Raw genomic sequence first — 14,406 nt, forward strand, 5'->3', positions numbered from 1 at the left:
ACTCCTCTGTGTAAAAAAAACTTGCCTCGTACATCTCCTCTAAACCTTGCCCCTCGCACCGTAAACCTTTGTCCCCTAATAATTGACCCCTCTACCCTGGGAAAAAGCCTCTGACTATCCAGAGACACGAGTTCAAATCCTAAGACAGCTGGGAATTTAATTAATAAATCTGGAAAAATCTCCGCAATGGTGACCAGCAACTACCAAATTGTTGAAAGGAAATCTGCTGCCCTTATCTGACACCAGACCACAGCCATGTATCAGAGTCATGATGCCATTGAACCACAAGGAGGATGTTCAGCCATTGAATCCATGACATTGGGCAGTAAATACTGGCCTTGTTAGTGATGCTGGTCAGTCAATTTGTGGTCCTGCCTGCCGGCTCTGGCACGTGACTGGAGAGAGGGTTTGAATCATCTGTCACTGACCCACAGACTGCAAACAGTATTACATCTCCACGGGGCCCCGCAAGGCTCCTTCCTTAGCTCCCTACTGTACTTCCGATACACACGATTCTGGCAACATTTGACTCAAACTCCATCTACACGTTAGCTCAACACATGACTGTAGTTGGTCGGATCTCAAACAATGATGAGTCAGAATACAGGAGGGAGATAGATAACCTAGTGGGGCTGGTTTAGGGCTAAACAGCTGTCGTGTAATGCAGAACAATGCCAGCAGCGCGGGTTTAATTCCCATACCGGCCTCCCCGAACAGGCGCCGGAATGTGGTGACTAGGGGCTTTTCACAGTAACTTCATTGAAGCCTAATGTGACAATAAGTGATTATTATTGGTGGGGTGGTGTAACGACAACAATCTCTCCCTCAATGGCAGCGAAACTAAGGAGCCGGTCGTTGACTTCAGGAAGCAAAGTATTGTACGCACCCCTGTCTGCATCAACAGGGCCGAGGTGGAGATGGTCGGCAGCTTAAAATTCCTTGGTGTGCACAACAATCTATCCTGGTCCACCCACGTCGATGCTACGACCAAGAAAGCACAACAGAGCCTGTACTTCCTCAGGAAACTAAGGACATTCGGCATGTCCACACTGACTTACAGGTGCACCATAGAAAGCATCCTATCTGGTTGCATCACAGCCTGGTATGGCAACCGCTCGGCCCAAGACAGGAAGAAACTACAGAGTCGTGAACACAGCCCACTCCATCACACGGACCTGCGTCCCATCCATTGACTCCCATCTACACCTCCCGCTGCCTGGGGAAAGGGGGCAGCATAATCAAAGACCCCTCCCACCCGGGTTATTTTCTCTTTCGAGCAGAAGATACAAAAGTCTGAGAACACGCACTAACAGGTTCCGAAACCGCTCCCCCCCCCCCCCCCCCCCGCCCAGTTGCTAGACTCCTAAACGACCCTCTTATAGACTGAACTGATCTCTCCACGCATCTGCTCTACTGAGTATTATTATTATCTTTATTATTGTCACAAGCAGGTTTACATTAACATTGCAATGAAGTTACTGTGAAAATCCCCCAGTCGCCACACTCCCTGTTCGGATACACAGGGATAAGTCAGAATGTCCAATTCACCAACATCATGCGTAGCACTAAACTCCGTATGCTTCCCCCGATGTCTATATATTTACATTGTGCATTTATCGTATGTCCTGTGTTTTTTCATGTATGGAACGATCTGTCTGGACTGTGCGCAGAACAGTACTTTTCACTATACCTCGGTACACGTGACAAATCAAAATCTAATCTAACAATCATAATGAACTGTAGCTGGTTATAGATCTGTCACTGCTGCTTCCACATGGGAGGCTTGATGTTAATGATCATGCATGAGGTGTCTTGGCAGATTAAAGAGTGTGATTTTAATGTAAAGCCTTACTAAGTAGGCCCAGTAACGATAAGAACTAGGAGCAGGAGTAGGCCATCTGGCCCCTCGAGCCTGCTCCGCCATTCAATGAGATCATGGCTGATCTTTTGTGGACTCAGCTCCACTTTCCGGCCCGAACACCATAACCCTTAATCCCTTTATTCTTCAAAAAACTATCTATCTTTACCTTAAAAACATTTAATGAAGGAGCCTCTACTGCTTCACTGGGCAAGGAATTCCATAGATTCACAACCCTTTGGGTGAAGTTCCTCCTAAACTCAGTCCTAAATCTACTTCCCCTTATTTTGAGGCTATGTCCCCTAATTATGCTTTCACCCGCCAGTGGAAACAACCTGCCCTCATCTATCCTATCTATTCCCGTCCTAATTTTAAATGTTTCTATAAGATCCCCCCTCATCCTTCTAAATTCCAATGGGTACAGTCCCAGTCTACTTAACCTCTCCTCGTAATCCAACCCCTTGAGTTCTGGGATTAACCTCGTGAATCTCCTCTGCACCAGTATGTCCTTTCTCAAGTAAGGAGACCAAAACTGAACACAATACTCCAGGTGTGGCCTCACTAACACCTTATACAATTGCAACATAACCTCCCTAGTCCTAAACTCCATCCCTCTAGCAATGAAGGACAAAATTCCATTTGCCGCCTTAATCACCTGTTGCACCTGTAAACCAACTTTCTGTGACTCATGCACTAGCACACCCAGGTCTCTCTGCACAGCGGCATGCTTTAATATTTTATCGTTTAAATAATAATCCCGTTTGCTGTTATTCCTACCAAAATGGATAACCTCACATTTGTCAACATTGTATTCCATCTGCCAGACCCTAGCCCATTCACTTAACCTATCCAAATCCCTCTGCAGACTTCCAGTATCCTCTGCACTTTTCGCTTTACCACTCATCTTAGTGTCATCTGCAAACTTGGACACATTGCCCTTGGTCCCCAACTCCAAATCATCGATGTAAATTGTGAACTTTGCGATTGATAGTGGTTGTGTGTTACCAGGTGCGGAAGAAGAACTTGCTGAAGGATTTTGTCGCGGTGGCTGGGCCCCTTGGTGTGACGCATTTCATCATTTTTACCAAATCGTTGACAAGTGTGAACTTTGTAAGTAAGCTGGAAATCACCCTCCGGGGGGAGAATAATCTGTTTCTCCTTCCTCGCTCTTACCTTTCCTTTCTTCAGTGATGTTCCTATCAATTAAACGGTGACCTTACCCACTGTGTAACAGGACATGCCTTGTCTGGGATGGACAATGAATTGGGATTACTGACCCTCCCTGCTACACTGTACTGGGGGATAGAATTGGAATGACTGTTTTCACATCCAGTTAGGAGAGCAGGTTAATGGAGGCCCTGGAAACAACACCTCCTGATGGCGGGTTTGGGAAGGTACTTGATCCACTGCCTCCCAATCACTGACTGACATTTTCTTTAACCGTCCCTCAGAAAATGGCTCGTTTGGCAAGAGGTCCCACGCTGACATTCAAAGTTCACCAGGTAAGTCTCCTCTTCAGTTGTCGGCAGAGCCTCGCTCTTAATAGCTGCCGCGTCCGTGCCCTTGAACTCAGTTCCTCCGGCGACTAGCCGCTAAATGGAACATTTCTCGAATCCCGATGAGTTATTCAATAAATTGTTAAATTGCTCCGTGTGAATAATCCAGGGAAATCCACTTTGGGAATGTAATTAGAGGGGAGGGGTCATTGCTGGAGATTGATCCGGTGGGATTACTGAGAATGCCATTAACACTGAATCATTGTGATCCGCAGTATTGCTTGGTGAAGGACATCGTTTCCTCTTTGAAGAGACACCGGATGCACGAGCAGCAGTTCAACCACCACCCCCTATTGGTGCTGAATAACTTTGGAGGGGATGGAATGCACATCAAGCTGATGGTCACCATGTTCCAGAATATGTTCCCGTCGATTAATGTCTATAAGGTAAATGGCCGGTGGGGGGGGGGGGGACTGGATTTCCCCATTTTCCATCACACCCCCATTTGTACATTCCCACTCCTGCTTTCTGACTCCTGAAATCTCGCTCTGGCCACCAGCCCTAATATGTGGCTCAGGGTCCAAAGTGTTTATTCCTTGATGGGGTGTAGGCGTTGCTGGCTAGGTCAGCAATCATAGAACATAGAACAGTACAGCACAGAACAGGCCCTTCGGCCCTCGATGTTGTGCCGAGCAATGATCACCCTACTCAAACCCACGTATCCACCCTATACCCGTAACCCAACAACCCCCCTCTTTACCTTACTTTTATTCGGACACTACGGGCAATTTAGCATGGCCAATCCACCTAACCCGCACATCTTTGGACTGGGGGAGGAAACCGGAGCACCCGGAGGAAACCCACGCACACAGGGGGAGGACGTGCAGACTCCACACAGACAGTGACCCAGCCAGGAATCGAACCTGGGACCCTGGAGCTGTGAAGCATTTATGCTAACCACCATGCTACCCTGCTGCCCCTGTCAATTGTTGTTGACAACAATCCCAATCCAATTGACAAGGCCGTGTGAGCTGTCTCCTTGAACCCGCTGCAGTCCGTGAGGTGTAGGTACACCCACTGCGCTGTTAGGGAGGGACTTCCAGGATGTTGCTCCAGTGACCGTGAAGGAACGGCCGGGTGGTGAGTGATGTGGAGGGGAACCTCCAGGTGGTGGGGTTCCCAGGTATCTGCTGCTCTTGTCCTTCTAGATGAAAACAGCCGAGGGTTTGGAAGGTGCTGCCTAAGGAACCTTGGTGAGTTGCTGCAGTGCATCTTGTAAATGGTACACACGGCTGCCACTGTGCGTCAGTAATGGAGGGGGTGAATGTTTGTGGAAGGAGGAGCAATCAAGTGGCTGCTTTGTCCTGGATCGTGTTGAACGTCTTGAGTGTTGTTGGAGCTGCACTCATCCAGGCAAATGGAGAGTATTCCATCACACTCCTGACTTGTGCTTTGTAGATGGTGGACAGACTTTGGGGACTCAGGAAGCGAGTTACTCACTACAGAATTCCCAGCCTCTGTCCTGCCCTGGTAGCCACAGTATTAATATGGCTGGGTCCAGTCCAGTTTCTGATCAATGGTAACCCCCAGGATGTTGATTGTGGGGGATTCAGTGATTGTAATGTCATGGGGTGGTGGTTTGATTCTTTCTTACTGGAGATGGTCATTTCCTGGCACTTGTGTGGCACGAATGTAACTTGCCACTTGTCAGCCCCAAGCCTGGATATTGTCCAGGTCTTGCTGCATTTAGACATGGACGGCTTCATTATCTGAAGAGTCGCAAAAGAGTTTGCTGCAAGTTGTTGTGTCGCCTGTTCTAAAACTGATCAATGGAAACCAGAGTCTCCTTGATCCTGTTCCTAGTCCGTGCTGATCCAGACATGGGTTTGAGCATAGGGACTCAATTAGCCAGGTTCACTTCTGACTGTTATTGAGAGAATTCCTGTGGCCAGGGTACATCTGTTTGATTTTATTCTGATGCCAGAATCCCAGACTGTACAATGTCCTGCTCTCGCACTGGGCTGGTGTGAGACCAAGGCCTCTGCTCACTGTGTCACTGCTGCTGTGCCTAACTCTCTCTCCTCTGTTTTACTCCAGGTTGGATTAAATGCCATTAAGCGATGTGTTCTCATCAATTACAACCGTGACACGCACATGGTCGACATCAGGCACTAGTAAGTGAACTTGCAGAATCTCAGTCTCACTCCATCTTTCACTGCTTTGACACGTATTTTAAAAATAGTCTCGGGAGGTGGAATCCGTCCCCCGTCCCATCCCATCCCATCCCATCCCCCGAGTCTGAGACTAAATGAGCCTCCCCACTGATTCTCAAAGACCGGGATTGGGGGAATCAGCTCCTCGCAGATTACCGAGGGTGGGGATTGGGGAGGAATCTGATTATCGAGGGTGGGGATCAGTGGGGGGAATCAGCTCCTCTCTAATTCTCGAGGGTGGGGACCAGGGAGGGGTGGAAGTAGCTGCTCATTGGCTCTACATTTGTTGCAAGTGTGCGACCAGGAACAGAATTCGGGGATCAAACGTGTTGCTGTGTTTGTAATTCTGGAACTCTTTCCTCCCAGCCCACCTTTCCAGCCCTTTCCTTAGGATTCTGGAAGCCGGGGAGATGGGAGGGGTGGTGGAGAAGGGGTCAGTTGAAGGGCTGAATTGCTTCCTGTGCCTGTAAGTGTGTTGTTAACCAGCGCCTTACTCCTCTCCCCTCCTCTCCTCCAGCTCCATTAAGGTAGTTCCCGTGGGGATGAGTCGTGGAATGAAGAAACTGCTCCAGGCGAAGTTCCCCAACATGAGCAGGTTTGAAGATATCAGTGAGCTGCTGATGAAGTAAGTGATGTGCTGGGAGTTGCCCTCTTCCATTTCTGTACCTTTCCCCCAACCCCGGTGTGTCTATATATAGGACTAGGACAGTGTCTGTCTGCGGGGCAGGGAGTCTGGGACAGTGTCTGTCTGCGGGCAGGGAGTCTGGGACAGTGTCTGCGGGGCGGGGAGTCTGGGACAGTGTCTGTGTCTGCGGGGCGGGGAGTCTGGGACAGCGTCTGTCTGCGGGGCAGGGAGTCTGGGACAGCGTCTGTGGAGCAGGGAGTCTGGGACAGTGTCTGTGTCTGTGGAGCAGGGAGTCTGGGACAGTGTCTGTGTCTGCGGGGCGGGGAGTCTGGGACAGCGTCTATCTGCGGGGCGGGGAGTCTAGGACAGCGTCTGTGGAGCAGGGAGTCTGGGACAGTGTCTGTCTGCGGGGCAGGGAGTCTGGGACAGTGTCTGTCTGCGGGGCAGGGAGTCTGGGACAGCGTCTGTCTGCGGGGCAGGGAGTCTGGGACAGTGTCTGTCTGCGGGGCAGGGAGTCTGGGACAGTGTCTGTCTGCGGGGCAGGGAGTCTGGGACAGTGTCTGTCTGCGGGGCAGGGAGTCTGGGACAGTGTCTGTCTGCGGGGCAGGGAGTCTGGGACAGTGTCTGTCTGCGGGGAAGGGAGTCTGGGACAGCGTCTGTGGAGCAGGGAGTCTGGGACAGTGCCTGTCTGCGGGGAAGGGAGTCTGGGACAGTGTCTGTCTGCGGGGCAGGGAGTCTGGGACAGTGTCTGTCTGCGGGGCAGGGAGTCTGGGACAGTGTCTGTCTGCGGGGCAGGGAGTCTGGGACAGTGTCTGTGTCTGCGGGGCAGGGAGTCTGGGACAGCGTCTGTGGAGCAGAGAGTCTGGGACAGTGTCTGTCTGCGGGGCAGGGAGTCTGGGACAGTGTCTGTGTCTGCGGGGCAGAGAGTCTGGGACAGTGTCTGCGGGGCAGGGAGTCTGGGACAGCGTCTGTCTGCGGGGCGGGGAGTCTGGGACTCGGGGCATAGGAATCTGTCATGTTCCCTGTCTTGCTGCACTCCCACTGTATGGGCTGTGGGTTATTCATTTAATATTAATTCCGGGAATTGATTTTGTGTTGCTATCGACACTGATTGAAACTGTGGCTTATCCTTTACCAACTGTTTCCTGGGTGAGAACGCAGGTGAGATGTGCCTGCTCACTCACTCTCTCTTTCTTACTACTTTCTTTCTTCTTTCTCCCTCTCTCTTTCGTGTTCTCTCTCTCAATTTCTCTCTTGCTCTCAATCTCTCTTTCAATCTCCCTCGCAATCGCTCTCTCAGTCGTGCTCTCCAATCTCCCTCGCAATCGCTCTCTCCAATCTCCCTCGCAATCGCTCTCTCCAATCTCCCTCGCAATCGCTCTCTCCAATCTCCCTCGCAATCGCTCTCTCCAATCTCCCTCGCAATCGCTCTCTCCAATCTCCCTCGCAATCGCTCTCTCCAATCTCCCTCGCAATCGCTCTCTCCAATCTCCCTCGCAATCGCTCTCTCCAATCTCCCTCGCAATCGCTCTCTCCAATCTCCCTCGCAATCGCTCTCTCCAATCTCCCTCGCAATCGCTCTCTCCAATCTCCCTCGCAATCGCTCTCTCCAATCTCCCTCGCAATCGCTCTCTCCAATCTCCCTCGCAATCGCTCTCTCCAATCTCCCTCGCAATCGCTCTCTCCAATCTCCCTCTCAATCGCTCTCCAATCTCCCTCTCAATCTCCCTCTCAATCTCCCTCTCCAATCTCCCTCTCCAATCTCCCTCTCCAATCTCCCTCTCCAATCTCCCTCTCCAATCTCCCTCTCCAATCTCCCTCTCCAATCTCCCTCTCCAATCTCCCTCTCCAATCTCCCTCTCCAATCTCCCTCTCCAATCTCCCTCTCCAATCTCCCTCTCCAATCTCCCTCTCCAATCTCCCTCTCCAATCTCCCTCTCCAATCTCCCTCTCCAATCTCCCTCTCCAATCTCCCTCTCCAATCTCCCTCTCCAATCTCCCTCTCCAATCTCCCTCTCCAATCTCCCTCTCCAATCGCCCTCTCCAATCGCCCTCTCCAATCGCCCTCTCCAATCGCCCTCTCCAATCGCCCTCTCCAATCGCCCTCTCCAATCGCCCTCTCCAATCGCCCTCTCCAATCGCCCTCTCCAATCGCCCTCTCCAATCTCCCTCTCCAATCTCCCTCTCCAATCTCCCTCTCCAATCTCCCTGGCCGCGTGTTCCCTCTCCCAGTCCAGCGCTCCCTCTCCCAGTCCAGCGCTCCCTCTCCCAGTCCAGCGCTCCCTCTCCCAGTTCCACGCATGTGCGCTCTAACCACATGCTGGAACAGCTTTAGGTGGCGATGCAGTGACCCAGCGGTTAGCACTGCTGCCTTACAGCGCTGGGGACCCAGGTTCAATTCTGGCCTTGGGTGACAGTGTGGAGTTTGCACTTTCTCCCCGTGTCTGCGTGTGTTTGCTCTGGGTGCTCCATTACAAATTGCCCCTTAGTGTCCAACGGTTAGGTCAGGTTTAGGTGGATAGGGCGGGGATTGGCCTGGAAGGGAGCTCTTTCGGAGGGTCTGTGCAGACTGAAAGGGCCGAATGGCCTCCTGCACTGTAGGGATTCTATGACGTGTTTTCTCTCACTCGCTCCTTAGAGAGTTACTCTTTTTTTTTCTCTCCCTCTCTCGATCGCTTTCTCCCTCTCGATCGCTCTTTGCCTCTCTTCTCCCCCCACCCACTCCTCCCCTGTCATTTCATGTACATTACTACAGAGAGGTTCTGAGTCATTTCTTTGTGTCTGAATTTCAGGGGAGCCAATCTGTCTGAGAGTGAAGCTGAACTGGATGGAGATCACAATATTACGGAGCTGCCTCAGGTGTACGCAGGGCGCGGGAACCTGCCGACCCAGCAGAGTGCTATTCGACTCACCGAGGTCAGTGGGTTTTCTGCCAGGACTGCGCTGCCAGGTCTGCGCTGCCAATACCAATGATGCCTTTGGGCCAGGCTAGACATTGCCCCCAGTCGCTGGGTTAGCCAGGTTCCAGGTCTACAGCACCCCCAGCCCAGGTTAACCAGGGATGTGGCGCCGTATGTCACTCGTGTGTCAGTGATAAGCCGTTACGCTCCGGTTGGATTCTGTGAGCTGTGTGTTCTCCAGCTCGACCCAGCCCTGATATAATGGTCACACACAGGGAAGGGTATACAGTCTTCATATAAAACCCCATTTATCATTGCAATCTTATCTTAGATTGGCCCACGGATGTCCCTGGAATTGGTGAAGATTGAGGAGGGGATGTGCGATGGAGAAGTGATCTATCATTCATTCGGTAAGTAACAGTGAAAGAACTACACCCACCACCTGGTGGGGTGAGGCGGGGTGGGAGTCAGGGATTCACCCGTCTGGGGGAGTGGGGGGGGGGGGGGGGGGGGGGGGGGGGTTGGTCACCTGTGGGGAATGGAGACGAGTCACTGACTCACTTGTTGGAAGTGGATATGGTCACAGACTTGCCTGTGGGACAGGTTGCAGACTCTGCTGGGGTTGCAGTCTAGCGAGTGGGGGAGGGATTGTGGGGGATTAGGTTTAAGATCAGGTGGTCACCTGTTGGGGACAAGTCTGTTTTTTCAAATATCTGTTTGAACTTTGCTCAACTTGTCGCAAAATTGGAGGGGACACTGTCTTGGGGTTTAGCTGCCAGGTGCCTCGGTGTTGACACCGTCAGCAGCAGCGGCCTACAGGAGAGTAGGAACCCAAACCTGATCCATGTGTGAGAGGAGCAATGTGGCCAGCCTCTGGTTACTAAATGCACAGCTCGGGAGAGGACAGAGTTCACCTCTGAGACTGAGCATGGCGGGAATGACCCCGGAATCCTCACTGTGGGAGCTGACAAATAATAGACACTTGCGTCTGAATTTCAGCCGTTTCGCCATTAAACCAGAGTCTTGCACGAATAAAGCAACATTCTCAGGTTTTCAACTGTCTGTATAATGAATTCTATATTTTGATTAAATTCGGTCCCAGTTCAAAAGACAGAAGAGGAAATCCAGGAGGCACTTCATCAGCGAGAGAAGCGGCAAAAACTGAAAGAGGATAGACGGAAAAGGCAAGAGTCAAACATCCGACGCAAACAGGAGGAACGCGAGCTGCACAAGTGAGTATGCACACTCCGGGGTACAGCACGCCGGGGGAGAGAGCACACCGGGGGAGAGCGGGTCGGGGGGGGGGGGGAGCGCACACTCCAGGGTACAGCACGCCGGGGGAGAGAGCACACCGGGGGAGAGCGGGTCGGGGGGGGGGGGGGGGGGGGGGGGGGAGGGAGAGAGAGCGCACACTCCAGGGTACAGCACGCCGGGGGAGAGCGGGTCCGTGGGGGGGAGGGGGAGAGCGCACACTCCGGGGTACAGCACGCCGGGGGAGCGTGCCCGCTGGGGGAGGAGAACGCGCCAGGGGAGCGCCCCCGCTGGCGGACAGCGCGCCAGGGGGAGAGAGCGCTCCCCGGCTGTGTTCACGATCACTCCCATCGCAGCCTGCCCCACTCACACCAGCTCAGTGAGAACCTGGGCCACCCAAAGGTAGCGTGCACGCCCTGTGTCACCCTATCATATCTCTGCAGCATTTAACCATCATTCTTTATTCCTATTTCTGAATGCACCAATCAAGCAGCTTTCTGTTGAACTGGGGGATTGTTGCATGTAGGATGGAGCCGGATCTGTCAGATTCCCCTTTGACCATCCTGGGGCCGTGCAATTCGATGATATTAGAATTCTGGTCTATCACAACGAGCGGAGTCTGTAACAAACCCGGACACTAGGTGTCCCACTGGCGGGACAGTTATGCCCTGAGCATGCTCCACTCGCTGCACAGCAGCTCTCAAATTACTTTCTTTTCTCAAAGAAATCCATGTAGTTTATATTCGAATGCATCGATACAAACTGCCTCCCTCCCGATGGAAGGTCTTCCGAAGATTGAGCATTCGCTCACTGAAATATCCTTGCTACGGATTTGTTTTGTACGAGGTCACGGTGAAATGGCTTCCGGTTGGCATTATCCAGTTAGAACCCTTGTAGCTCTTTGCACTTCTCAACCTTCCCCTTTTCAATGTAAACCTGCCCCATTTTTACACAATTCATCATATTCAGCCCCTCACTCATTCCGGGTGGGTGAACTGAATGTTGGCGGTGGTGGAGGCTTCCGCTAGAGTGACATTTTGACAACTGAAAGATGCCCAGTCACTCGTGCGGGAGCAGAGATGGGTAAATTGAGGGCTAGTGATTGGGATGACACCAAGGTTTTGAATTTAGCCTGAAGACTGTCGGAGTGAAGCTGTTAACAGCCCCCCGGCTGTGAATGAGTAAGGTCGGAGCAGCGGGCTACACCGAGGGGGCATCAACTTGGACGATCAGGTTCAGAGAAGCACTGGTCGCAGTTTATATAGATTTACCGTCGACCTAATTTTCAGTTCCAATCTGTTGATCTCAGGAAGAATAGTCTGGCTGGAATGAAGAGGAAGCAGGTTCAAGATGATGCTGAATTGGACAATGAGGTTGAAGATCCAGGTACCGAGGGGAAAGGGCAGAGCGATCAGTCTGATGCTGATTTAGATCGAGAATATTACAGACTGGAGGTCGGAGTGGAGCCAGACGATGGTAAGAGTTCATTTCACTTGATCGCCGGTGGTTGCCTTTGACATTTCAGCAGAATTTCCGTGGAGTTGTCCTGTGGAAAGTTGCTTTGTTCCGAGGGGGAGGGGGGTATGGGGTGGGAGAGGGGTATGGGGTGGGAGAGGGGTATGGGGTGGGAGAGGGCTTTGCTATCACAGCAGAGGGCAATCGGGGAGCAGTTGATAGGAGATCTACTTGATCTCTGTAAACAGTGGTGTTTATTCTGCACACATCTCCAATATGGTCATTTCGAACCCTTTCGGCTGATTGGCCTTTTCATAATTTCCCACCTGCATTAATTCTTCACATTCTCGAGATCAGTAAGAGAAAAGCAAACTGCTGTTAGAATTTGCAAGCCATTACGAAATAAAGATTGTCAAAATGACAGTGATTTACCAGCAGTTTGTTGAACAGATCCCTTAAAAACAGGAGCAGTTTGAGCACAGCTGCTGGGGAGGCATTTAAAAAAATCTTTCATGCAAAAACATTTAAATTACTTTAATTTATAAGCCAATTGTTATTTTTGGGCTTTGCGGAGCTGGTTCATGGACGAACGGGATTAAAAAGGCTGAATACAATCTCGGTCCGCAAGTCCAGACACAATACAAATGATCTCCCTCCTGTTAATCCTGTCCACCCTTGCGTCGAAAAAAATGACGTGCACAAACCTGTGACACTGGAACATTTTTAAAATATATTAAATTTATAGTACCCAATTCATTTTTTGCCAAATTAAAAAAAAAACTTTTATTGAGATTTTTGAAAAATGTATAACAACAAAACAATAATAATAATAACAATAATAAACACCCCCCCCCCCGGCACCCAGAAGCACGCATATAACGAACCCCCCCAAACCCAATAAACAACAAAATAAATTAACAATAAATTAAATTAACATAAACACTCCCGAGAGCACCCTATCATTTTTTGCCAATTAAGGGGCAATTTAGCGTGGCCAATCCACCTACCCTACGCATCTTTTGGGGTGTGGGGGCAAAACCCACGCAAACACGGGGAGAATGTGCAAACTCCACACGGACAGTGTCCCAGAGCCGGGATTGAACCTGGGACCTCGGCGCCGTGAGGCTGCAGGGTTAACCCACTGAGCCACCGTGCTGCCCTGCTTTGAAAATGAACATTGCTTTTATAAAGCTAAAACCCCACATGACAGTGATTGAGAAATGTTCCGGAGACAATACCCAGAGTCGCAGTGTCTGCAGGCTTTTCACGGAACTGTCCATGATCTCTGAAGACGAGTGACATTGACTCGAGGCGTTAATTCTATTTTCTCTCTCCACAGACCTGCTGAGTTTTTGCAGCATTTTCTGATTCGGTTGTCCGTAAATAAGTTCTAAACCGAACAGTAATTAATTCACATTGTTTCATTGTCATTTGTAGTTTGGTTGGAATAGAACGCGAGGGGAGCAGTTTTAACCTCACTCCCCTGTCACAGAAATAGATACAACGCTTGTTTTTGAGCCCAATAGGAATAAGCTGCAATTCCATCTGTGGATTTAGTTCCTGGAGAGTTTGGTTCAAATTTCCCCCCCAAGTGTTTTAACGTCAAAATATTACTATCCTTAAAAAACAGACCATATGTCAATCTCCTTGTGTCCCATTGCTTTGTGTTGGAGACACACCTGAGCAGAAAGCTGTTTGGGGCAGGCAGGGAGTTAGTGAGAAGCACCAAGCTCACTCCCCTCCTGCCCCTCTCTGATGATGAGCCAGGAAGATTTCTGTTGATCTGGGTATGTTGGTCTGAGCTGATTTGCAAGTTGTTTTTTTTTAAAATTCCCCCTCCCGCAGATCTGTTTCCAGCGACGTCGTACAGGAAAAGGAAGAGGGACAGATCCCCAATGTCAGGCACGAAGCAGAAAAGGGCCAAGGGCCCGGATAAAGCAACCAGAGAGAAACACAGCCGTCCAGATTCAGACAGGCGCAACAAAAAGCAGAATGTGCAGAAGAGGAAAACCCGACTCGTTGGGACCCACCTGGTTAATTCCCCGTTCAACGGCACGGCACTCGGGAGTAAAGCTGCATTCAAGGGAAAGTGGCGTAGGAATCTGGGCTCCAAGGGCAAAGGTCAACACCCAAGCTCCAAGGGCAAAGGTCAACATCCAAGCTCCAAGGGCAAAGGTCAACACCCAAGCTCCAAGGGCAAAGGTCAACACCCAAGCTGCAAGGGCAAAGGTCAACACCCAAGCTCCAAGGGCAAAGGTCAACACCCAAGCTCCAAGGGCAAAGGACAATCTCAGAAAAGGTGCAAAATAAAACGTTACTTTAAACATAAATGAAGATAAGAGCAGAAGATTGTACAGAGACAATAAAGAATGATTTTGCTGGGTTAATAATAATTGTTTCTCCAATTTCTAGACTGCGGCTAAAGCTCTGGTTTACACAGTGACAGCTTAAAGCTGCTGGTATTGACGGCCAATAACTTTGACCCATTCGCAGTAATTCACGGTCCCACAAAACGTCAATCGAAAAGTGTATTTTTAAAAACCGTACACAGCAGCCCCAATTTTTAAAGAAGTTTTTTTTGTGGGTGTTGTGCAAATTGAGGTGGGGC

General features: G+C 50.6%; 1 protein-coding gene across 1 annotated transcript; it reads left to right on the plus strand.

The window, feature by feature from the left end:
* Positions 1-2,833: 2,833 nt before the first annotated feature.
* On the plus strand, positions 2,834-14,188 carry ppan (peter pan homolog; the record flags this gene model as incomplete). The annotated part of the gene is made up of 10 exons (XM_038784581.1): positions 2,834-2,968; positions 3,310-3,360; positions 3,630-3,800; positions 5,452-5,528; positions 6,085-6,192; positions 8,985-9,108; positions 9,424-9,502; positions 10,195-10,324; positions 11,653-11,819; positions 13,644-14,188. Coding segments are annotated over 10 exons (1,530 nt in total), but the record flags the coding sequence as incomplete, so codon positions are not given.
* Between the last annotated feature and the right edge of the window lie 218 nt (positions 14,189-14,406).

Source organism: Scyliorhinus canicula, chromosome 25 (assembly GCF_902713615.1).
Source record: "Scyliorhinus canicula chromosome 25, sScyCan1.1, whole genome shotgun sequence".
Lineage (NCBI taxonomy): Eukaryota > Metazoa > Chordata > Chondrichthyes > Carcharhiniformes > Scyliorhinidae > Scyliorhinus > Scyliorhinus canicula.